This window comes from Sodiomyces alkalinus (genome assembly GCF_003711515.1).
Source record: "Sodiomyces alkalinus F11 unplaced genomic scaffold SODALscaffold_2, whole genome shotgun sequence".
NCBI lineage: Eukaryota > Fungi > Ascomycota > Sordariomycetes > Glomerellales > Plectosphaerellaceae > Sodiomyces > Sodiomyces alkalinus.
In genome coordinates, this window is record NW_021167080.1 from 4012364 (window position 1) to 4035474 (window position 23111).

The window sequence follows — 23111 nt, forward strand, 5'->3', positions numbered from 1 at the left end:
TTCTGTTTTCCATGTTTTGAATAGATAGGGGGCAGCCGGTTTTCAGAGATGCGCATGAGAAAAGCGGAAGCCGAGGGGGGCGGGCGATGTGAGAAGAGGGTAAATACTATTTGTTCCCTTGATGAGCACTCATGCTTTCACACCGTGGACGTCTGGATACTGGCAAAGTGGCTTGCAGCAAGCCAAACAGCCTCAAGTTGGCATTTCCTATTGAGACGAGGGAGACCAGGCTACCGGGCAGAGGACGAAGCCATTACATCACCTTGCTTTAATCGGGAGGAGACGGGTGGGACGAACGCTGGCTGGCACAGAGGCTCGTCTTCGACTGAGCTGTTCCCGACGAGACGGTCTCGTTTTATCACGTCCACTTCTGCTGTGTAGAAATAGATACCCTTTTCCCAATGAAAAAAGAAACGAATTTTTTTTTTTTACCTGAGGCGTAGAGGAAGTATCCTGAAAGGAGTCGAGAGAGCCAGGAACATACATATCTCGTATATATTGGGTCTCAGGGTCCCGGAAAAGAATTACATCCAGCTGGGATTTCGTTTTACGGTCCGGTTGGCTGGCCGCCTATAGCGTAGACGCCCGTTTATATCCCCAATATGTCCCCAAGATCCGAATACCCAAGACCAGAACCAGGCCGTGTGTAGATAAACAATGTAGATAATCCATTGCCCATCCAAGGGAGATACCACCTCGACCACCATCTAAATAAATAACCCATCTGCATTTAAACCCATTGAACATATCATGAAAACCTGGGTCCTTCCCCCTCCCATCCCCCTTCCGCCTCTTCCTTAGGAAAATAGTCTAATACTCGACATCCGTCTTGGTGCAAGGTCGGAAGTGTCCATTGTCGAAGATATACGCCCCGGGGCCCTGCTTCACTATGTCGGCGAGAGGCGGGTTTCGCTGCACGACGAGGTCATTCTCGGTCTTAATAATGAATATATTCCGGAGGCCGCCGCGAGCTTCACCGTATAGCTTGGTAAGCAATTTGTGGGTGGTTTCGCCGTCGTTGCCGGCCGGATCGCGGACAATTGCCCAGATCTTGCCACCTAGGCGAGCGCTGACGACGCCCGAGAGGAGGCCGGGGAAGAGCCAAGGGTACTGCAAGACCTCGGCCTCGAAGGCGTTGATGGTCTCGCGGGCCAGCGCAGGGTACGTCTCAGAGCCCAGCGTGACCCCGAGACGGAACAAGTTGGAAACGCCAATGGCGTTGGTAGCCGGGATGGAGGTGTCCATTCCGTCTTTGAGGCGGAGAATAGCATGGGGGGTGGGATCCGGGGTAGTGTAGAAGGCGCCGCAAGATGAGCGGGCGGGCAACGTATTGGGTGACGTCGTTGAGACCGGGGTTAAATCGTCGTAGAACAAGTTGATCTGGGTTTCTGGGGGTAGATAGCAATGTCAGTAAGGACCGGGGAAGTGAGAGAGAAAAGACGCACGCTGGAGCTCGTCGGCGAATAGTAGACAATTCTCTTCTCCCGTCGCCTCGTAGAGGTCTATGAGTCCCTCGATGAGATAGGCATGGTCGTCGGCAAAGGCCTTGGTATGTCCCCGTACCCCCCTATAGATCCTGTACAACACCTTCTCTTGAGGATCCCAGAGATGCGAGCGCACAAAGTCGGCTGCCTGGATAGCCGCTCCGAGGTAGTTCCCACTCTTTTCCGGATCGATGGTCCGAAGCGCGGCGGCTGTCCGGGAGAGGGCACCAATGACGAGACCGTTCCACCCGGCGATGACCTTGTCGTCGAGTTCGGGCCGGACGCGCTCCTTCTCCCTGTGGGCTTTCAGTTTCCGTTTGGCCGACTTGATAACGCGATCGACTTCCTCGGTGCTGACGCCAAACATGCGACCGATTTCGCCCTTCTCCTTGAGCACGCGCGGGATGTTCTGGTTCATGAATTCGTCGTTGGGGTCCTGGTCGGGTTCGACGTTGCCGTGCTCGCGGATGTTCCAGTAGGTGGCGGCGATATTGGCCTCGTGGTCATTGCCAATGACGGCGTCAAACTCCTTGCGTGTCCACAGGTTGTAAGCCCCCTCTCTCATCTCCTTGTCGCCGCGGCGATAGTACGAGTCCGCGGCCTCGCTCGAGGCAAAGCCGCCATGGGGAAGGCGCACGGGCGGGCTGGAGAAGTAGTCGGCTAGCTCGATGAGGACGTCGTAGAAAGCACCATCCTTGTCCCCGTTGCTGATGAGCCAGGCATCGAGATACAGTCCCAGGAGGAGGGCGTTGTCGACGGTCAGCTTCTCGAAGTGGGGGATGCTCCAGTCGGGGGTGATGGAATAACGGGAGAAGCCGCAGCCGCCGACGTGGTCACGTAGGCCGCCGTCGCTTATCTTGCGCAGGGTGAAGAGGGCCATCTCGGTGGCGTGGGCGCATTCGGTAGGGCCGACGACGTCCTGGACGGGAGAAAGATAATGCGGCAGACGAAGCAAGAAGGAGAGCTTGGCCGGGACAGTGAACTTGGGGGCGAGACCGAACCCTCCGTAGATGGGGTCAAAGGTGCCGGCAATGTGCGAATAGGCCTCCTCGAGCTGATCCAAGTCCAGCTCGCTGGATACATCGGCGTCCGACGACTTGGTTGGTTGGAGGTGCTCGGTCAAGACGGCCGACGCGACGGGTGCGGTGGATGAAGAGCTCAAGCCGATCTTGCTCATCTGTACCGTACTCCGGGTGCCCAGGGTGCCCTCGGCGGCAAACTCGCGCAGTTTGACGAGAACCTCCCTGGCCTCCTGGCGGCAACGCGCCTCCTGCTCTTGCCAGACCTTGGTGAGCTTCTTGAGGATGGTCAGGAAATCAACGCCCTCCTCCTCTTCGGGGCCCGTCTTGAGGCGGGCTCCGGGCCCGGGCCAGTAGGTGCCGCCAAATACGGGCTCCAGTTCGGGGGTCAGGAAGAGGTTCAAAGGCCAGCCTCCGGCGCCATTGACGGCCTGGACATAGTTCATGTATATGGTATCAATGTCGGGACGTTCCTCCCTGTCGATGATAACGGGCACGAAATCTTGGTTGAGGAGAGCGGCGCATTCCGGATGGGAGAAGGACTCAATCGAGGTTAGCCTGCAGTCTGCGAGTGCGTCAGCAGATGCCCTGGGAAGCAGGGACAGGTTGGGTCCTCGTCGACAAGAAGGGTTCGTCGAGGACGCGCCAGACGAGGAGGGTATTATTGAAGCAGCAGCCGAGAGAGGTGGAATGCGGCAACGAAAGTAAATCCTGTCACTGACCGACGCCCTTGGCTGTTACACAGAGCAAAAGAAAGAGAGAGAGAGAGAAAGAAAGAGTCGACGGCATCAGGGAGCGGGAGAGGAAACGGCCATTGCTGAACAAGAAGTCGAGCAAGCAGACGGGGCAGCAGAAGAGAGGTGGGTTGTGTGCTAGAAAAGGGGACCGAGAGGTGTCGAACTTACAGTGGCACGCTTTGAAGCCAATGTTGAGAAAGATTAGCTTGTTCTCCCTCTTCGCGAGGGCGATTGTCTCGTCGTCGAGGAGCTGCCAAGCGACAGGGCTGTTGGCATGGCTCTGGACATAGGGGCTGATGCTTTGGGAGGCGCGGTTTTGCAGATTTGCGGGCGCAGTGGACGACTTCAATTGGCGGGCGGATGATTCGAGAGCGGCAGCAGTCAAGCCAGGTTGCTGCATGAGTTTCGGGGCAACCATGATGATAGGGTCGGTAACATCGACGAGGCAAAGGTATCACGGATGACGACGGGGGAGCAAAGCTGTTTTTCGAGGAGCGGTCGGGCGGGGGCGGGGAAGGTGGAAAAGAGAGGAGGGATCCCCGCCAAGAAAATGACGGGAAACAGGAAAGGGGAAAAAAAAGCAAGGAAAAAAAAAAGGTATAGAAAACCCAAACAAGGAAATGAAGGATTTAGGAGAAGGGAGGATGGAGTAGCAAGACGGAGGAGCAAGAGGAGCAAAAAAGAATGCCGTGGTGGTGGCGGGGTTGACCCCAGTCACTCAATCATGGACGGACAAGACAAGAAGAGATCTCGCTGGGAGACCGGGATCGCTTTGGGATGAAGATTGGGGAGGGGGCAGCCGTGATCGTTATACTCAGTAGACAAGAGCACCAGGAAGCAACTCTGAACCACAGCAAACAATAAGAAGGGCCACGAAAAGATGTTTTGTGTTTTCTCTCTCTCTCTCTCTCTCTCTCTCTCTCTCTCTCTCTCTCTGTGTGTGTGTGTGTGTGTGTGTGTTTGAAGAGAGTCGTGATACGGCGCGACTCGATATCGAGTTGTGTATCTGGAGGGGGTGTTGGTGTTGATTTGTGGTATGTACGTTGTACGAAATACGTGTCGCGGGGGAAGAGTGATGGGGTGACGACCCACGGGGTGACGGTTGACGCGTGACGGGTATGGTGGTTGAAAGTTGGGTGGGGGCCTTTCCAAGGGAAGGAATTACCCATAAAAGGTAAGGTAGTAGTACAAATGCGCGGGGTCGGCGTTTGTACCGATTGTATGGGGGTACATGTAAGGGCAAACAAAGTCTTGCATTCGGACGTATAAGAGATGGTAACATGTCATCGAGGTGGTCCTACCCTGAATACCTTACCAAGAGATTACCATGACGAATAAGGCTCCTACTGACAGGAGGGCAACGCGGTGACCACGGAGTACAACGTACAGGTCGTGTGGGCGTGTGGACCACTGCCTTAGACTGCAAATAACCCAAAGCGATCATCACCAGCGTTCCAGGGACTCGTACGGATACTTGGCCTGCGCCAACATTCATGCACACTGCTAAGTATATTTCCGTGCCTAGTTCCGTAAGTACGGAATCTCTAAGTACTTTTACCTTACAGCAATACACTACCTACCCGTGGCATTTTCCGATATAGCAAGGGTCTATCATATCAAATGTCAAGGAAGTGGCTGCCAACCTTCTACCTAGGTTCTTAACATTATTATCGGAAGTCCTTTGCTCGTCAAGCCAAAGCCCTTCCACTCTTGTCAGATAATAAGTCGGTCTAATTACCTGCTAGTGTCTCCTTCCACTTGAGTATTACTTCGTATGTTCTTCCTCCCTACGTCCGGGGCATCCTGCCACTAGGTATTTAACACTAGGAACACTAACTCTGTACCCCACGGCGGTAATTAGCCTGCAGTCATTTTCGTTTCTGCCATTAACGGTGGTGGTGTGTTATCTCAGTGGGCTCTAACTACAGAATCACCTCAAACATTTGCCCTTCAATTTTGACCCTAATTTTTGCACGGTTCTAGTTACGCTGTATCTGACAGGCGCCTCCATTACCGTTATCTAAGCGCCACACCTATTTCAGGGTTCTATATCCGGATGCTTCGTACTAAATACCTTAATTACTGCGCTCCGTAACTTATACCAATCCTCACTCCCCCAGGGTCCTGACACAACAAGACGAGTTTTCTCACACCACTTTTCACATCACACGAATAATACCGACCTATTTTGCACTTGTCTCGCCAAGAGTGATCCCCACGGCGTGGCCCAGTTTTCGGCCGACTCACCGGAAGTGGAGTACCTACAACGTACAGAAGGACAGGACGATCGCGATGGGGGCAATGGGCAATGGGCAATGGGCAATGGAGGACGGCCTTCTTAACGATGCCGATGCCCACGATGTTAGAACCTCCGAGGAACTCATTGACATGATAGCCTGACATTCTTCCACGGATACACGGCCAAGGAGGACTCAGTATTATACGCCCACTGAGCGTCCACCACGTCTTAACTCCTCCATCACAACTCCTCTCTCCCCCCCTCCCCTTCGTCCACGATTATTAGTCTCGCTGTACCTGACGATGCTCGAAAGCGAATTTGATTAATATTTTTAGCGTCCCGTTGATGCTCCACTCACCTACCAAATGGAGCTTTCAGTCTCTTTCGTCTCGTCACGTCCCACGGGCCCCATATACCGCTTATCCCTTTTTGTTCCGTTCTGGGACTTCTCTCCATCGGTCCTGACTTCGGATACTTAACTCGTCGATCCTCGAGTCCACTCCACTTCCTTTCTTCGTCCGTATGTTTTCCGAGTACCGGTCCTCCGTCCCTCCTTATTTGATCCTCCGGGTCGACTCAACTCTTTTTGGGTTAGATGATCCACTACATCTCCACCACCCAAAACTAAGTGGGTTTCGCAGGTATCTCGATATCCGAGGAACCAAACCACCACCACCACCACCACCACCACCACCACCACTAGGCACGAAACTAGTATCGCGATTCTGCCGGGCGCCTATTCGTCTAGCAAGTCGTCTTCTCAAGCACGCATATCAGGGCAAATAGCCATAGATTCAAATACATATTAAGACAGAAAAAGGGAAGGGAAAAGAAGGGGGCGCGCTTGAGAAAAAAAGAAGGGGGGCGGCCACGCGTTAGAATCAAAAACAAACAAAGACGGTTAGTAGGCCCACTATTTCTTAGTTACCCTGACTTTCCTGAATAATCGCCGAAGGAAATGAGGGGCAAAGAAAGAAAGAAAAAATCTGCGGAGTTGGCCCCCTGTCGACCGTGGCCGGATATCCACTCCGGGTTCTTCGCGGCTTGGTAGCTTGGCATCAGGGCTTTACAACGTACAACGTAGGTACTCGTCTGTCGCCGGAGGTCCGAGGAGAAACGGCGTGCCTGTCCGTCGCGTGGCGTGCTATCTTGGGCGAATCGGAAGACGAAATCACTTTTCTCCTGCCTCGTACGGTCATCATGAAGGAGGTGACGATAGTACACTCGTTCGTCATAATTCACCTGGGGGCGTAAAAAGGTGACTTTCGGTGAGATGCCAACGGCGCGGAGAGATGGGGGAGATTTGGTCAAGAGGCGAACCCCGAACGCGTGGACGGCCAGCGGCAGGGATGACGATGCCGTAGAGGATGAAGCCACGAGCATTGGGGCCTCCTAGTGTGCCCAGTTCCGAGGTTCCCACGGAGAGTCCTTAATGGGATATACCTTAGTAGGAGGCTATCTGTGATGGTGCTGGACTCAAGACTCGGTTTACTTGAAAAGGAATCTTATGTGTTAGCAGAAGACGGAAGACCATCGCTCCCACTACTCTGTTCTTCCTTTTTTTTTTCCTCTTCTTTCTCAAGGATGGGCTGTCTCTATAAGGTCAGGCTTGTTGACGCCGAGCCGCGGTCCTCATTTCGACTTCGAGTTATTAAGCGCATAGGACACAGGATCCGATCAGACGGCTCGTTTAATCCCCAGACGTATAGCAGAAGAGAAGAGTACGGATGTGTAATTCAATGTCTTGCGTGGCGGGTTCCAAAACGTTCTCCGGTCTGGCCTGCGAGTTCCAGTGGTCCGTAGCGAAGCAACTCTACACAAGCACATAATGCAGAGCGCTTCGGTCGTTTTGGCCACAAACTATCGGTGGATCGGAGATGTAGGAAAAATGATTTTGCGGAAGTGACAGTATTAATATTGTACCTGTATACGGAGGACAGTGGGGTTTCGCTATGATTTGCGCAGTGTTGGTGTGATACGGACCCTTACGGAGCGACTTAACAGAGCACGAGCCACGCAAAGTCGTTACCTCATAGCTTATAATTAGCACACTGTACGGAGTACGCCCCTGCTATGACGTTCCTCCCGTCCGTAGCTCTCTTTTCCTATGACGACTGGGCTTTAGCATCCTCCTAGCTACGAGTCAATGGCTTATATACATACCTTAGTAAGGTAGCTGGGAGAATTAGAAAGAACCGATGTACCAGGCGGACTAAATTTAAGGGAGTAAGGTACTTCGACATGAATAGCATAAATGACGTCGAGGGAAGAGGGGAAGGCCCGCGATATAAACCCCCGTCACCCGTGTAGCTCGACGATGTGGAGCTCTCAGCTCTGGTCTCTCATCAATATCAAGCAAGCTTGAACTATCACAAACGATACATACGCCGCTCTTCACCCGATCAGTTCCCTCGAGGACGTAAAACCCCAAGTCAAACAAAAATCAACAAAACCAAATCCACAAATCCACCTCGTCAACATGCCTCGTGAAGGGTCCGGCCACATCGCCGACAACGCCACCGAGACGGGCCACAACATCATCCACGGAGCCGGCCCGGTCGAGGTGCGTTTATTTTCCTTTCCTCGCCACAACGCAGACGTACTATTCGTCTTGGCTTTGCCCTGTATGTACTGACCGAGGGAACCGTGTAGGAGTCCAAGGTTTCCCGCGCCGACAAGACCGCCCCTCTACCCGAACACGAGAAAGGAAAGGGGCTTCCAGGCATGCCCGCCAGCGGAGGTCAGAGCCAGGGCTTGTCCCAGGGACCGAGTCGGGGGCAGGGCAGGGCGGCTTCGAAGTGAAGGCCGACAAGATGATGGGTCGGGTCACGTTGTAGTTACATGTATGGTGGAGAGAAGGGCAGAGGAGGACGAAAGGCAGGCATCGTCAGTTGCCATGTATATTTGCAATGACATAACGCTAAGATTTTCCCTGATGTTTGCTTCCCGTCTCCAGCGAACAACATTCTTCCTCTGGTCCTTGTGAGTTCTAGTTTCCGGTGTTGCTCTCCCGAAAAGGATCTCGATGCCATTCTCGGTAGACACTAATACATGTGTAGAAAGTAGTGAGAACGACTTTGGTCCCAGATTCACGTATACTTTACACCTTTCCCTTGGTCTACATGCGTCCAACTCCATCGTGCCAGTTCTTGTCGATAGCTTTTCTCCTTCTTCCTTTTTTCCCTTTGTTTCCTCCTTTCTTTTCGGTCTCTGTGTCTCTTCTCATACGAGGATGTTCGCCGGTTGAGTATCGTATTCCAACTCGACGTTGTTCCGAGGCTACAACTTCCACTGTTCGTCACAGTTGTGGCCACGCCAACTGGACCTGGAGATCGTTGGTATCGTACTCTTTATCGGGGCCCCGCGAGGAAGAACACTGCTCACCTCCTTCATCGACTTCAACGCCTGGGAATGCGACGGTAGATCCCTGCAAGCGGAACCGGACTTGCTTCTTGGGCTTCTGATTCTGGTCTATCCCGCTATGAGGCCGCACGAGGCATGGCCGCAGGGACTGGGGTGGCTTCTTTGGTTCACCGGTGGCTGCACGTGTCTCGAGTGCGTCTGCTCGCACGGGACTACCTAGCAAGAGGCCGCGATCTTCTCTCCCGGCTTAAGAGAAGCATACGGTGTTAATGGGTGATAGTAAAAGGGAACGGGAGATGGTGTGACCCTCGGGCCAGGGTGGACGTACTCGGAGCCATTCTCAAGGATAATTCTGATAATGAGACAGACGGCATATGTGATTTGTTGTAGATGCAGTCTCTGGGAGGGGTTGGGTCGTCGGTAACCGTCCAAACGTGTTAAACGTAGTTTCTGATGCCTCGGACTTGGTGTCGTAGGTGGTGAATGCGATGGGGTGGTCGTCTAAGAACTGTCGAGTTTGAAGCCTCTACTCTGACAAGGTTCCGCTTCTTTACTACGGATACGAATACAGCTACGAAAGGTATGTTTAGTATTTTCTTCCTGCGGGGGAGACGCCGCGATTTGTGGAATTAATTACGACCGTGGCTTGAAGCTTCTGGTTCCTTACGCTTTGGATGAGAGCCAGACGCCACTTTGGAAAGCCTCAACTCACCGACATTACGCATGTGAAATATATACGTAAAGAAAGCGAACAATAGGGATATGTATGAAACATAGTTAACGGTTTGATATGTTTGATAGGTAAGTATATAAATGAGACGGTAGTAGTTAAACCGGTTTCCTGTGAGAACAAACATGAACTCATCGAAGGAGGGCGATGAAGCAGGACTCTGTTTTTATGGTTGCGTGTGGTTCGGACAGACACTTGTATCGGCCATCTGCCTATCAGGACGCCAACACTGAAAATGAGAGAGACACCGAGAGGCGATTGCGAGATGATCAATGTTTAGAAAACGTCCCGCCAAGCTGCGTGCAATGACACCTCAAGGACCGGACCGCCGCCAGTAGCGTGTCACTTGTTCAGTGATAAGTTGGCAATTTTAGGGGTAATTAATAATAAGGGTGGGAACATGAATTAACAAAAGGGAAAGGGACATCCTCTGACGGAATGCGTTCCACTCTGTATGCGTTCCAGTGGGGGTGGGGGGCATGGATGGTGAGCTTCAGTGATGGCCTACGTTCAGGGGTTGTCCTTGTCAAGTTGTCTCCTTCGAAGCCTGCACGCCAACCTTCTTCCGGACCGTTATCTGTGCCATAATTACTCACGCCGTAGGCTCTCGAGGGGATCTCGAGCCATATTCACGCGCCCAACTATTGGACACCCGCAACGCGTCCAGTTACGGACACAGACCCGTCGAAAAGCCATGAGCACCCCAGCCCAAGAGTCCGACGGAGGAGACATGCTCGAGAAACTCCACCTCCTCACACCCGAGCTGCTGAATTCCATCACGGCGTACTCTGCGGCGACGTCCTCGAAAACACCGGCGCACGGAGACGACGCCGACCGCGTGGAAACCGAGCGCCGGGAGCGGATCGTGGAGGCGGCGCAGGCCATCGTGGACGCAGCGAGGCCTCCGCAGCCCGAGTGGATGAACCAGTCGACGGCGGGAGCCGAGTTCGTCGCCCTCCGGCTGTTTATCGAATGGGGCGCTTTTGAAGTCATCCCCGTCGAGGGGAGCATCTCGTATGAGGATCTGGCGCACGAGATGGACGCCGAGGTGCAGCTTCTCAGTAAGTTCAAGTTGAAACGCGGAAAGTTCTCACCTTTGCCTTTGTAGCTGGGGGGGCGGGGGCGGGCGTGAAAGAGTTGAGGGAAAAGACTGATGGGGAGAGCGAAACGAACACAGCTCGGCTGGCGTGGTTGATGGTCTCGAGCGGCTTGCTGGAACAGGTGGGAGAGGACCGAGTGAGACATACGCCCAAGTCGAGACAGCTTACCGAGAGCGTCCCGCTCAGGAGCATGTGGCAGCTCATGTACGTCGGAAGAAGCAGGACCTCAACTTTCTCTCGGGACCGAGCCGGCTAACATGCACTGGTAAACACATAGGTTCGACAACTCCTTCACATCATCGGCCTCCCTCCCGCGCTACTTCCGCACCTACGGCCGCAGGGAGCCCAAGGGCCTCACCCACATCCCCTTCACCTTCGCGCACGGCGCCCCGGAGAAGAAGTTCTGGGACGTCCTCAACGCCGAGCCGGGCCGGATGCAGGTGTTCATGCACGCCATGACGGCCATCGACAAGCAGGTGCCCCTCATGGGTCCCATCACGGGGCTGTACGACTTTGGCTGGGTCGCCGACGTGGTGGCGGACGAGAAGAAGAAGAGTAGTTCTTCGGACCACAACCGGCCGCTGCTCGTCGACGTGGGCGGGGGCAAGGGACACTGCATCAAGGCGTTCTGCGCGGGCGAGGACTCGCCTCTCTCGCAGGACCGGTGCGTCTTGCAGGACGTGGCGCCGGTGATTGAGGTTGTGCGGAGCGATGAGGCTTCTGGGCTGGCGGGGGTGACGCTTATGGCGATTGATTTTCACGTTGAGCAGCCCGTCAAAGGTGCGTTTACTGGACTGTGCATTGAGAGCAGGGTTCTTTGCTGATTGATTTTTCTTCCCTTCCTTTTTAAACAGGCGCCTTGATCTACTACATCAGACACTGCCTGCACAACTACGACGACGACACGGTGGTGGGCATCATGAAGCGCACCGCCGAGGCCATGGCGGACGACAGCAGGCTTCTGGTGGCCGAGTATGTCATGTCCAACCCCCCCAGCCGGTTTTCCATCTGGATGGACTTTATCATGATGATGTCGGGCGGCAAAGAGAGGACGGCAGCACTATGGGAGGAGGTGGGCTCTCGGGCCGGCTTACGGCTGGTGGCTTTCCATGGCATTGAGGTGTCTTTGGATGGGCATGCAGTCATCGAATTTGCCAAGCGGTGATGTGGACATACGAAGGGCGGAAGCAAGAGAATGGAAAAGAAATTATATCAAAATATCTTTCAGGATAAGGATTACCCCTGCGCCGGGTCATACCGGTACTACCAGGTGAGAAATTATACAACGTACTCAATATGAGACAAATCTAAGCCCGTGGCCATGGCATCGGGTTGGCCCTGACGAACAAACCGTCTCCTGGGGTCCTCGGGACGGAGTGGAAGGGAAAGGAAGAGAAGAAAGTGCAGAAAAGGGGGGGGGAAAGGGGGCGGGAAGAGGAGAGTGGAGATGATCTGGGCCCCTCGACCCCAGCCCCTTACCCATCGCCTATACCAGAACGACCCTAGCCCCTATTTCGGGTATGGCCTCTTCGGCCTTGGCTCCGGGTTATGGAAACACCCGATGCTGATTTGGGAAAATCGGTAACCACCGAGTGTGTGGTTGGTCACACAGATCGGTTCCCAGTATCTAACTATTCCGTATATTTTGTATTTGTGTGTTTTCCAAAGAGCATAGTTCTTGGGGGAAAGGGAAGGGGAAGCAGTGTTGGACCAGGGGTCTCATGGATGATGATCCTGGCTTGACTGCATCGTCTGTCGTGGTATGAGACTGAATCCCGACCTCACCCAGGTCCCACCCTGAGCCCCTCCTCATCCTTGTTTTGTTCTGCACAAAGCCATGGGGTCCAGGAGACGGCCCGTCACATGTTGATAGGGACGATTTATGTAATAAACGATCCGGCATGCCCACTGAGGGAACACGACGAAAGGCTTGGAGAACTACGGAGCACAACGTACGAAGGAGTGGTGGTGCATTCTGCATGGCGCATGCCTACATATGCCGTTGGTTGCAACTTGCATCCACGGAGAACGAGTTCCAAGTTTCCACTGCAGGTTTCTACTCCATCCAACGCCATGCCACGCTGGACCAGTCTACCAAGCGCTTGGGTTTGGCTACCGTCTACGGCCTACAGTAGTAATAGCTTGAGCAGTAATAGCTGTAATATACCTAAGAGAATAGCATGGACGCAAGGGTGGGTGCATGTGGGCAACGCCGTGCCGCCACTTTCGCGCTCCGCTCTCTGCCGCCGGCCATCGTCGTCCTCGACCTCGTCCTCGTCTTCGTTCTTGTCCCCTTCGCTATAACCTTCGCCATAACCTGCCCACTAACCCCACTGATTGTGACTGTACTCTGTGCCTCCTCTGCACAAGTCAAAAGCTCGGACAGTCCGGGGGAATCGAGATGCGCGTAGCAGTCATCGGCGGTGGGCCTTCAGGCCTCGTCACCCTCAAATACCTATCCCAAGCCGGCGACTTCTTCCCCGGGACGCACATCGAGGCCAAGCTCTTCGAGGCCGCCTCCCAGATAGGCGGCATCTTCTACCACCACGTCTACGAAGACGCCGAGCTGGTCTCGTCCAAGTTCCTAACCTCCTTCTCCGACTTCCGCCCCAGGCGAGACGACCCGGACTTCCTCTCCGCCGAGCGTTACCTCGAGTACCTCAACCAGTACGCCTCGGCTTTCGACCTCTGGCCGCATATTCACCTGTCGACCCGCGTCCTGTCCGTACGGCGAGGGGGCGACGTGGCGGAGGCGAGCGGCCATGTGGTCACGTACAGGACCCCCGAGGGGGAGGAGGTCGAATGGGAGTGCGATGCCGTGGCTGTCTGCTCCGGGCTGCATCAAGTTCCTAACATCCCGGACCTCCCCGGCGTCGAGAACGTCCCTGTGGTGATGCATTCGGCGGATTTCAAGAGCCGCGAGCAGTTTGGCGTCGACAAGACGGTCCTGGTCCTCGGGTGCGGAGAGACGAGCTTTGATATCGCTGCGCTGGCTATTCGGTCGCCGACGAAGAGGGTTGTCCTATGTCACCGTAATGGATGGCTTGCTGCACCCAAGGTGAGTTTATGTTGCCTTTCCCTCCTCTCTTGTTGTCTCGTCTTCTCGTCACATGCACTTACCAACAGCACATCCATGGATAACTGCAGAAACTGGCCAACACCAGGTTCTTGCCCAAGATCTGGAAACCCCCCAAAGACGCCCCCACCTATTTGCCCGAATCGCCTCCCGTCGACGTGAGCCACCTCTCGCTCTTCGATACCATGTACGTCCACCCCATCGTCCGGGACTCCATGATCGTCTGGGACCATTACGACAAGGTGGCCGTCGGTAGTGCCTGGATATCGACCGGAGCACCCCACGGCTTCGACCAGTTCATCGGCGCCGTACCCCCCGAGAAGTTCCACGCCTCGCGGCTCTTCTTCAACAAGGCCTGGCCCAACGTAAACAAACACGTCACACCCCCCTGGCGTCCCAGAGGCCCCAAACCCCTACCAGACAGGATCCGGGAATATATCCTCCACACCCCCGTCGAGGACTCGGACAAGATCATCGACCTGGCGCCGTTCCCATCCCACATCGACCCCTCAGGCGTAGCCCACTTCCAAGACAACGGCCGGGAAGAATACCACTCGATCAAGAACCAACTCATAAAGCCCGACGTCCTCATCTTCGCCACGGGCTACCTGCAGAGCTTCCCCTTCCTCCCACCCCCCGCCAACCAGGGCCGCAAGCCGTACCCGCTCGCCCACGACACCGACGTCCGCGCCATCTGGAAACGCGACGACCCCACCGTGGCCTTCATCGGCTTCGTGCGCCCCGGCTTCGGCGCCATCCCCCCGCTGTCGGAGCTGCAGGCCATGCTCTGGATCGCCCACCTCCTGGGCCGCGTCCGGAAGCCCTTGCTGCCGGAGGACGAGTGGCATTACCGCCTCATCGCCCCGCCGGCCGCGCGCCTCGGCTACGGCGTGGAGCACGATAGCTACGCGTACCAGCTCGCCCTCGATATGGATGCCGCGCCGAGCTTCACGCAGGTGGTCCGGCTGGGGTTCGCGCATGCGGCGAGGAGGCCGTTTTGGCGGCTTCCGTGGATCTGGGCGGCTGCGCCGAACTTTACGGTCAAGTTCCGCCTCGTGGGGCCGTGGGCGTGGCCCGGTGCCGTGCAGGTCATGACGGAGGATTTGTGGGAGGTCATTACGAGGAGGAAGGGTGTGTTCAGTGAGTCTCCCCGTCTTTGGGTCCTCAGGGGATGCGATGGACAGGGGATGCGACGGATACTAACGGCAAACGTCAACGTCTAGGTAATTTCACACTGGCCGTCATACCCATGATCCAACTGGGCTTAGCGAGCGCTTACTACCTTGTATACGCCCGGGTCAACGGCTTTCTCTCGCGCTGCGGACTGGCGAAGCCTTTCCAGCCGGTTAACGAGCCCAAGAGGCAGTTTGAGGAGCTGGCCAGGAAGGCGAAGGCCATGGAAGCTGAAAAGATGAACGGGACCAAGAAGAGCACAACAACCGACGGGACGACAGTCGATGATATCAAGAGCGAACCTGCGGCAACGATGAACCATTGAACTGGGGTGGGCTGGGCATATGGAGGACTCTTCACGAACTCATGAGACATGACAATACAGCGGCCGCGTCCAAGCTGACTAGAATGCCCCCCGTTACCCCTTAATATAAGATGGTATATGTCCCTGTGATACCCCTACTCCGACCCCTTTTCGCTACCAATATCCGAATAACCAAACCACCCAGTAAGACACAGACACGTTGTTCCACCTGTTGATTCCATCCAACTCCTACCCTCCCAACGAGGAACCTTTGACCCTGGTTCTAACGCTATTGCAACGGTTTCTTGGCTGTGATGAATGTGCTGCAACAGATGATCAGTATATGCGAGGGGACAGTACAGTACAGGCTGTACAGCCAGCCCCTGAGCAAGCCATACATACTTGGTGAAGGAAAGGGGGGTCGACTTACACCTTCACATAGGCTTGGAACGAGGCATTCCGAACGCCGCGTTGGATCCTCTCCAGCAAATTCCGCGCCCGACTTTCCGGTAGGCCTCCCTTGCCAAACAGCGCCAGCGTATAGTTTTCCATTCCTACCATCGGTCAGCACTCGTGCTCAAGCGGGAAGGGGGAAGAAAGGTGGGAATGGGGCACACTGACCATACTCCATCATCTGTGCAACCAAAGCCCCCTTGCGCCTCATCTTCTCGTCCCCGCCAACAGGCCGAATGGGGACCAAGTCGGACATCTCGACAATCTTCTCGAAGCCGACGTCGCGCAGCCACCTGCGGACCTTGGGGGTGGGATCAAAGTCCACGCCCAGCTGCTCGGAGAAGTGCTTGATGTAAATCTCCATCTCGCGACACGCGCGGGCGGCATCGTCCGCCGCCTCCTCCCCCTCCAGCCTCAACCGCTCCAGCTCCGCCTCCACCGCCGCCGTCGCCGCATTCGCCGTCGTCGCCGTCGTCGCCGCATTCGCCGCATCCGAGGACCCCGCGCCCTCTCGTCCAGACGACGACGCCTTCTCCGGACGAAAACTGAACAGCGGCCGATCCAGGTCCTCCTCGTCGTTCGCGCTGTCCTCGAAATGGAACCACCGCGGCCGCACCTCCGCCACCTCGATCTGACCCCCGGGCCGCAAGTGGCGGAGCGCCTGGGCGTACAGGGCGCGGAAGTCCCTCACGCCGCCGCCGACCAGGTTCCGCACGTGGACAAAGTCGAGACCCTCCCTACCACTCCCACCACCACTCCCACTCTCACCGCCTTCGCCTTCGCCTTCGCTTCCTTCACCGTCATTCGCCCCCCGTGCCTCTTTCTCGCCGTCTCCCTCCCCCTCCCCCTCGCCCTCCCCCGGAGGCCAGGGCTCCGCGGCATCGACAATCTCGAAAACCACATTGGGGGGCACGGCGGTGGGGAGCAGCGCGGCGGAGAGGTCGACGGCGCGGATGCGGGCGAGCGGGTAGCGCTGGGCCATTTCGACGGCCCAGACGCCGGAGCCGGCGCCGACGTCGAGGATGGCGAGCGGGCGGGTCGGGTCGAGGGGCGCGCGGGTGAGGTGGCCGTCCAGGCAGGCCTTGAAGAGGTTGTGCTGGATGTCGAGGCGGGCGCGCTCGGATTCGTCGTTGGGCATGAGGATGCGGCCGCTTCCGTGGTAGGTGTGGCCGTAGGCGTGGATCGGGGGGGGTTCGTCGTCGGTGGAGACGGAGGAGAAGTCGTTGTCGTTGTCGTCTCTGTCTTCGTCGCGTTCGTCCTCTTCATCGTCCTCCTCTTCGTCGCTTTCGTCATTTGCTTGTTCGCTTCGAGACGATCTTGTCGGCCTACTAGGACGGCCCCTCCTGTTGTCCGCTGCCTGAGCCGGCGCATTGGTTATCGAATAGGCCGCCCGATCGCCTTGCGACAGCCGGGCGGCCGTGCCCCTCCGCTCTTCGTTGACCATTCCTGCCCACCTTTTGCTCGCCTCCTCGAGTTGGCGTCGCAGTTCCCAGCTTCCTACCCCAAGGCGTCGTGACGAACCCTTGGAGGGTCGTTATCGGAAGATCCCCTCCCCTTTTCACACACCCTCGGCCTTTAAGAAGCGACGGAGAGAAAGGCTGACGGGGCTCCGGGCGAGAGATGCGATCCGGTTGGGGTCGATTTTTTCTTCCGATTTTTTTTCCTTTTTTTTTTTTTTCCCTTTCTCGGGAGTTTAGAGGACCCCGTAGGGGGTCACGCAAAGCCGCTGACGGATCTGGTGTTAGTGTCGTTTGGTCACGTCAGGTCACTGTTGGTCTCAGTCCTCCGTACAGAGGAGATGGTCCCCCCTGAGTGAACGGTTCGGTAGAAGGGGCGCCAAGAGGTCAGAGGCCCCTCCGAGTCAAAGAAAGACGGCGACGCCGGACTCGAAATTGGGCGCTAAACGAGACCGGTCAGTAACGGTTCGACGTCAGTGAAGGCAAAAAAAAAAAGGGGGGGGGGGGATAAATAGGAGAGGACCGCCCGAGGACATCAGTGTTACAATACAAGAGCCGGGAGAATAGCGCATGTGAGCCGTCTCAGCACGAGACCCTGGGGAGTTCATCACTTACAAACCGAAGCCTCGTCTTTGGATACGAAATTGAACCCCACAGCGCAGCCGCAGTCGGAGCACTGAGAGGAAAAGTCGCAGATGAAGCACACCCCAAAGGAGAAAATGACGAATCGAGGGGGGGAAGGGTCTTTTCTTCTTAACGGATTTTACAGATCAATTATACGAGGAAAAGGGACGAGACGAAGAGCGGCATAAGAGTAGGATTGGGATCGGGATCGGGATAGGGTTAGAGTTAGAGTTGAGAGCGATGGATGGGTAAATGGGCCACAGCCCCCATCTTTGTACACATGTCATTCGTTATTCTTCAGCCGGGCAGGGCCTTTTCAGTCGGTGAGTTTCTCATAGGAGGATGAATGGTCTTGGTGGTGCCCGAGTTTGCGGATGGCAGAATTGTCAACGAAATGTCCGTCTGCGGCGACGGCACTCTCCGAGCTCGCAGCCCTCGCAGCCCTCGCGGCCCCCAAGACAAGACGCGGCGTCCATCCTTCGGGTGCAGGACGCAGCGATCGACGATGGGGGGGCAGACCTTTTTTGTCCTTTTTTTTTTTCCGGCTGGCAATAAATATATTGCTCAACTATTTTAGGGGGGCTGCACCAAGTCGTAAATCGCTGCAGTGTAAAAGGGCCGTCGCGTCTGGCAACGACAAGCGAGGGCAAAGGTAAACGACTGGATATGTCTGCAGAGAACAACCTTGGCAGAGAATAAGAGGGCCAACAAGCTCGGGTGGAAAGGGGTGGAAAGGGGTTGATGGGGCTGATGGGGCTGAACGGGGTTGGACCGGTCCTAACGTAACCGCATCGGAAGGGCTCCCCGGGCTTTTCATTGGAGCCGAGCCCTATTTGTTGACGGCGGAGTAAGCAACTGTTGAAGCGAGAAGAGAGAGTGAGAGCATGTGAGTGAGCGAGTTGGCGGTGGAGCGGTCCACTCCAGTGCCTGTATATGCGTGATGTGCGTGATATGCGTGTTGTGGTACTAGACAAGCGAGACAGGCCAGGGCGCATGTAATCAGAGGCATTATGCGAGTGATGTGAAGGGGCCAAGAGGGCGGAAAAGGAGGGAAACAAAGTTCTCGTTCGTCATATGCTTGTGAGTGGCTGACAACTAGACACATCACATCACATGGGCATTCTTCCAACTTGGTGAATGGGATTAATGAGCTATCACAAGTATCGGACAGCAAGCAATCGACCTAATGGAGCGAACAACCAGCCCATGAACCAGGACGTTGGAAGTTGAGCATGGCATGGCATGGTATCAGGGGCTGACGAGACGGACGGGTCTCTGATCTCTCCTCTCTTCATTTCACCACCCTCACTCTCACCACTCTCACTCACTCTTTAGGCGCTTGTACTATAGGTAAGGAACTTGCAGTTATAGGGCACGGGAAATGCCTTGATTTCCGCAGTGGATATATAATACAGACAATACAGAAGAAAAGCAAGTTCATTATGAACTAAAATGGTCCTTATTTTTAGCTTACCAGCCCACGCGCACATATCTGCGGCGGTGAGACGTCAGTCCCATCATGCTCATGCCATGCGTCCAACCAAAGGGCCCAAACGCATCGACTTACACGAGGGAGAGGGTCTCTCGCTCTCGGCTCAACTTGACCCCTGACCGATGCCTCTTTCAGCCCTCTCTTCCCATAGACTAACCCTTTCAAGTTTTCCACCCGCTCAGGGCCGAAGGTCACAGTTTGTCAGACTTGCAGACCAAAAAAGAAGAAGAAAAAGAAGAAAAAAAGGAGCTTGAGAAAAAAAGAAAAGAAAAAAGCGAGCTAATAGGAGGGTTGGTTGCAAGTTACATGGCGATCCTGCAGACTGCGGCAGACTGCGGCAGACTGCGGCAGAGGGGGGAAGTGGGAGGGTGCGGACAACGCTGCAATGCGCCACCGAGACACGCGCAGACGGATTTAGATCAGATAACCGGACTTTGCTCCGTGATTTGTCCTTGCCATTGACACATTGCATTCCCTCGACCATCCACCAGGCGAAACCAATCAAACAAATAAAAAGTAAATGAAAATAAATGAACATAAATGAACATAAATAAAGGTACGTACAAGTCTCGGACATCATGAGCGGCCCGACGGGTGGATCACTACCCGTCCCGTGCCCTGTGCTTTGCCGACAACCACCACCACCACCACCACCACCACCACCACTAACACCACTAACACCGATACCACCGCTATTCCCCCCTGTTACCACGCGACACCACGCACCACGCGACATTCGGCCAGGTTTTGTCATGGGGATGGACGACGATCTTTTCTAATACTGGCTTTGTCTGCACTTTAAGCTTATTTGCATATAGGGCGCAACCCTTGATTTCTGCGGTCTACACGTGTAGTTTATTCCGGGTTGGTTTCTCCCGATTTTTATAGGGTTATTAGGCAGATTGTTACGGAGGATTTGCTTTGTTTAGCACTGTGATTTACTGTATTTAGCTTCTACTGGCCTATTAGCCTACAGGGCGATAGGTGCCGCGCCATAGCTTTAGGGCTGCGCGCGCGTAATGAAAAGAAAAAGAAAAGAAAAAAAAAATCCTTCAACCGCAGCCAGCCGTCCCTGTCAACTCCCTACCATCATCAACACGCCGACGCGCCCGTGACAAGCTCCGGCATATACACGACTGTCCCGATTTGCACTTTACAGCTCATCTCGCACTCTAACCAATAAGCGAGAATGTGAACCTCTTCTTCCGCTCTGTCACGGCAAGTCGGGCTAAAGATCACCCCATAATGAGTAACCCGCAATGTTATCCCTCCTCAGGCCAAGCCCATCCATATCACCTCCAAGTGCCACGCCACATCACCGCATCACCACATCCCCTTCACCTTCTCCCCCCTTCTTCGATCCTTCCTCCCATCTACGCCTACGCCGTGCTTCACATATATGACGCCTTCCTTCTTGTCACCCATCACAGATGAGACCGGCCAATCAAGACACCAGACGGCCACACACACACACACACATCCGTACATGCCTAGCCGTCTATGCCGTCCTCTTTTTTTTTTCTTTTTTTCTTTTCTTCTTCTTCTTCTTTTTTCTCTTTGCAAAGGCCTCGCCAAGCACATGTAAAGTCGGTGATGCGGCTCGGGATAATGCTCCCCACTCCTGGAATGCGGTTCATTCGCCCTCTGTTTAAGTGGCCGACGTTTTAATCTGGCTGCCCGCGCAATTCCGAACCCGACGAAAATGGTTAACCGGATAAAATGTGGCCTACGCTGAGAAGAAAGCTGGTTCTATCGTATCCAACGAGCCAATCCGCTATTTGACGCTGCAACTCCGCCTGTAACTGCGACTGCGACTGCGATTGCGACTGCGACTGCGACTACCAATCGCCCAAGCTCCGGTCCTCCATCGCTTGCACTCCCCCAGCTTACACCGTCTCGATATACCTCTTGACCTCCCTGCGAAAAGAAACAGAATGTCAGCATTTGCGAGCTTTTCATGCATGTCGCCACAAAATCATCAAACCATGACAATGGGGGAAAAGGGGGGGCGGAACGTTAAAAAAAAAAGCAAGCAAACCGGGAAACGGGCCCACGTACCAATCAGTCACCGCCTCATCCCACAGCCGAATCTCATGCTCCCTCGTGCCGCCGTAGTGGTCCACAAAGTCATCACCAAACACCTCCCGCGCCACGCTCCCCTTCCGCATGAACCGCTCGTTCGCCTCCCTGAGGCTCCTGGCCAGCCGGACCCCCCCGTCGGCGCTGCTCCCGACCTCCTCCCCCCTGCCGAGCGGCGGTACGGGGATCGCCAGCTCCCTCTCGACGCCGCGCCACCCCAGCGCCAGCACCGCCGCGAGGACGTAGTACGGGTTCGTATCCGCGCCGCCGACCCGGACCTCGAACCGCGTGGCGCCCGCCTTGGCCGTCGGCGGCGCGATGAGCCGGATCGACGCCGCCCGGTGCTCCAGCCCCCACGACACCGTCACGGGCGCCCAGAAGTTCTCCACCAGGCGCTTGTACGAGTTGACGTTGGGCGCCACGAGGGGCATCACGTCCGGCAGCCCGTCGAGGATCCCCGCGAGGAAGTGCCGGCCCAGGTCGGAGAGGTGCGCGACGTCGGGCCACGGCGCGTTCGGGTCCGCGTCGTCGGCGGCCCGGCCGAAGAGGTTCTTGTTGCTTCCGTCCACGAGGGAGATGTGCATGTGGCCGCTGTTCCCGGGGAGCCCCTGTCTCGGCTTGGCCATGAAGCATGGGGTGATGCCGTACTTCGTGGCGGTCGATTTGACGACGTACTTGAACAGGCTGGCTCGGTCGGCCATCTCGGCGATTTCGCCAAACTCCAGCGCCGCCTCGTAGACGCCCGGTCCGCTCTCGGTGTGCCACCCCTCGATGTCGCATTGGAAGCGGGCGCAGTTCTCGAACACCTCGTAGTAATAGTCCTTGTTTTGAACGGGGCGCGTGACGCTGTAGCCGAACATGCCCTCGGTCAAGGAAGGCAGCGCGTGAGGGGGATTGTCCGAGAGGAACTTGGCTGCAGAGGTTTGGGTTTCCAGAGCGCTCGAGGGGACTTTGAACTGGAAGAATTCGTATTCGGCTGTGAGAGGGAGGCTGTGATTAGCACGCGCCACGAAAAAGAAGGGTGGGGAAGAAAAAAAGAAGAAAAAAAGGAAGAAAAAAGGAAGAAAAAGAAAAAGAAAAGAAAGGAGCCAGGTTGGTCTCACCCCCGGCCATAGCACCCATCCCCTTAGCCTGAAGCTTTTCAAGGGTGCTCTTAAGCAGGCCGCGGGGACAGGCGCAAATGGGTTTCATGGTATCGGGATCAAAGAAGCTCACGAGGAAGAAAGGCACGTTGTCCTCCCAGGGGATGCGACGGTAGCTGGAGAGGTCGGGCACGGCGACGACGTCGCGGTAGCCGTTCTCGGAGTTGCTGATCTTGAGCTCGCGCTGGTAGACCAGGTCGTGCATGTCCCAGCCGAAGATGACGGAGCAAAAACCGAAGCCGGACTCGGCGATGGATAGGAATTTCTGCTTGGACATGAGCTTGCCGCGGAGCATGCCGTCGACGTCGATCCCGGCGACCTTGACCTTGTTGTCGCTGCTCAGGAGCGCCGGGAGGTCATCGGCGGTGATTACCCTGGAGGGCGGCATGGCGGGACTCGGGAGAGCTGAAGTGGCAGGCAGCGAAGGCAGACTGGGTGGCGCGGTGGGAGTAAGTAGTAACCTGGTTGAGCAGGGAAGCGGAGGGATGGGATGTGGACTGCGAGGTCACGATGAAAGGGAGGAGATGACGTGTGGGATGCCAGACTGCCAAGGGGTGTCAGCATGTCTCGAGGGGAAGCAGGGAAGCAGGGAAGATCGTCACTTGGATAACGATAAGATAAGGTAGACATGTGGATAAG

General features: G+C 55.7%; 11 protein-coding genes across 11 annotated transcripts; 4 read left to right on the forward strand and 7 right to left on the reverse strand.

The window, feature by feature from the left end:
- Positions 1-810: 810 nt before the first annotated feature.
- On the reverse strand, positions 811-3658 carry SODALDRAFT_338554 (spermatogenesis-associated protein; the record flags this gene model as incomplete). Its single annotated transcript, XM_028612786.1, has 4 exons — positions 811-1388; positions 1446-3091; positions 3417-3533; positions 3585-3658. The coding sequence occupies 4 exons, from the start codon at positions 3656-3658 to the stop codon at positions 811-813; spliced, it is 2415 nt and encodes an 804-aa protein (XP_028468844.1).
- A 296-nt stretch (positions 3659-3954) lies between these two features.
- SODALDRAFT_357064 (hypothetical protein) lies at positions 3955-4731 on the reverse strand (the record flags this gene model as incomplete). Its single annotated transcript, XM_028613966.1, has 4 exons — positions 3955-4083; positions 4220-4246; positions 4333-4384; positions 4688-4731. 4 exons carry the CDS (start codon positions 4729-4731, stop codon positions 3955-3957), a joined length of 252 nt encoding a protein of 83 aa, XP_028468845.1.
- A 976-nt stretch (positions 4732-5707) lies between these two features.
- SODALDRAFT_330759 (hypothetical protein) lies at positions 5708-6294 on the forward strand. The gene has a single exon (XM_028611283.1). The coding sequence runs from the start codon at positions 6002-6004 to the stop codon at positions 6263-6265; it is 264 nt and encodes an 87-aa protein (XP_028468846.1). The 5' UTR covers positions 5708-6001; the 3' UTR covers positions 6266-6294.
- A 40-nt stretch (positions 6295-6334) lies between these two features.
- SODALDRAFT_110367 (hypothetical protein) lies at positions 6335-7104 on the reverse strand. The gene has a single exon (XM_028606545.1). It carries the CDS (start codon positions 6860-6862, stop codon positions 6404-6406), a length of 459 nt encoding a protein of 152 aa, XP_028468847.1. The 5' UTR covers positions 6863-7104; the 3' UTR covers positions 6335-6403.
- A 589-nt stretch (positions 7105-7693) lies between these two features.
- Positions 7694-8428, forward strand: SODALDRAFT_330761 (hypothetical protein). Its single transcript, XM_028611284.1, has 2 exons — positions 7694-8042; positions 8132-8428. Exons 1-2 carry the CDS (start codon positions 7959-7961, stop codon positions 8279-8281), a joined length of 234 nt encoding a protein of 77 aa, XP_028468848.1. The 5' UTR covers positions 7694-7958; the 3' UTR covers positions 8282-8428.
- A 175-nt stretch (positions 8429-8603) lies between these two features.
- SODALDRAFT_376768 (hypothetical protein) lies at positions 8604-10199 on the reverse strand (the record flags this gene model as incomplete). The annotated part of the gene is made up of 8 exons (XM_028614842.1): positions 8604-8804; positions 8864-9019; positions 9171-9241; positions 9307-9343; positions 9698-9801; positions 9885-9917; positions 10008-10119; positions 10169-10199. Coding segments are annotated over 8 exons (744 nt in total), but the record flags the coding sequence as incomplete, so codon positions are not given.
- A 67-nt stretch (positions 10200-10266) lies between these two features.
- SODALDRAFT_357068 (S-adenosyl-L-methionine-dependent methyltransferase) lies at positions 10267-11837 on the forward strand (the record flags this gene model as incomplete). The annotated part of the gene is made up of 4 exons (XM_028613967.1): positions 10267-10633; positions 10681-10876; positions 10950-11452; positions 11527-11837. The coding sequence occupies 4 exons, from the start codon at positions 10267-10269 to the stop codon at positions 11835-11837; spliced, it is 1377 nt and encodes a 458-aa protein (XP_028468850.1).
- A 1031-nt stretch (positions 11838-12868) lies between these two features.
- Positions 12869-15429, forward strand: SODALDRAFT_330763 (dimethylaniline monooxygenase). Its single transcript, XM_028611285.1, has 3 exons — positions 12869-13730; positions 13820-14888; positions 14972-15429. Exons 1-3 carry the CDS (start codon positions 13074-13076, stop codon positions 15244-15246), a joined length of 2001 nt encoding a protein of 666 aa, XP_028468851.1. The 5' UTR covers positions 12869-13073; the 3' UTR covers positions 15247-15429.
- Positions 15430-15536: 107 nt separating this feature from the next.
- Positions 15537-17337, reverse strand: SODALDRAFT_330764 (hypothetical protein). The gene is made up of 2 exons (XM_028611286.1): positions 15847-17337; positions 15537-15779 (listed from the first exon to the last, which is right to left on the reverse strand). The coding sequence occupies exons 1-2, from the start codon at positions 17120-17122 to the stop codon at positions 15652-15654; spliced, it is 1404 nt and encodes a 467-aa protein (XP_028468852.1). The 5' UTR covers positions 17123-17337; the 3' UTR covers positions 15537-15651.
- Positions 17338-17644: 307 nt separating this feature from the next.
- Positions 17645-19735, reverse strand: SODALDRAFT_376772 (hypothetical protein; the record flags this gene model as incomplete). Its single annotated transcript, XM_028614843.1, has 7 exons — positions 17645-18278; positions 18348-18536; positions 18616-18854; positions 18943-19067; positions 19234-19251; positions 19327-19366; positions 19558-19735. 7 exons carry the CDS (start codon positions 19733-19735, stop codon positions 18057-18059), a joined length of 1011 nt encoding a protein of 336 aa, XP_028468853.1. The 3' UTR covers positions 17645-18056.
- A 1402-nt stretch (positions 19736-21137) lies between these two features.
- On the reverse strand, positions 21138-22860 carry SODALDRAFT_322262 (glutamine synthetase; the record flags this gene model as incomplete). The annotated part of the gene is made up of 3 exons (XM_028609702.1): positions 21138-21168; positions 21310-22306; positions 22434-22860. 3 exons carry the CDS (start codon positions 22858-22860, stop codon positions 21138-21140), a joined length of 1455 nt encoding a protein of 484 aa, XP_028468854.1.
- Positions 22861-23111: the final 251 nt, after the last annotated feature.

Coding starts and splice junctions, on each gene's coding strand:
- SODALDRAFT_330759 (XM_028611283.1), top strand. CDS start 6,002: ATGTTTTCCGAGTACCGGTCCTCCGTCCCTCCTTATTTGATCCTCCGG.
- SODALDRAFT_330763 (XM_028611285.1), top strand. CDS start 13,074: ATGCGCGTAGCAGTCATCGGCGGTGGGCCTTCAGGCCTCGTCACCCTC. Junction 13,731..13,819: donor GATGGCTTGCTGCACCCAAG/GTGAGTTTATGT, acceptor GGATAACTGCAG/AAACTGGCCAACACCAGGTT. Junction 14,889..14,971: donor GAGGAGGAAGGGTGTGTTCA/GTGAGTCTCCCC, acceptor GTCAACGTCTAG/GTAATTTCACACTGGCCGTC.
- SODALDRAFT_330761 (XM_028611284.1), top strand. CDS start 7,959: ATGCCTCGTGAAGGGTCCGGCCACATCGCCGACAACGCCACCGAGACG. Junction 8,043..8,131: donor ACGGAGCCGGCCCGGTCGAG/GTGCGTTTATTT, acceptor GGAACCGTGTAG/GAGTCCAAGGTTTCCCGCGC.
- SODALDRAFT_330764 (XM_028611286.1), bottom strand. CDS start 17,122: ATGGTCAACGAAGAGCGGAGGGGCACGGCCGCCCGGCTGTCGCAAGGC. Junction 15,780..15,846: donor TGCACAGATGATGGAGTATG/GTCAGTGTGCCC, acceptor GACCGATGGTAG/GAATGGAAAACTATACGCTG.
- SODALDRAFT_110367 (XM_028606545.1), bottom strand. CDS start 6,862: ATGCTCGTGGCTTCATCCTCTACGGCATCGTCATCCCTGCCGCTGGCC.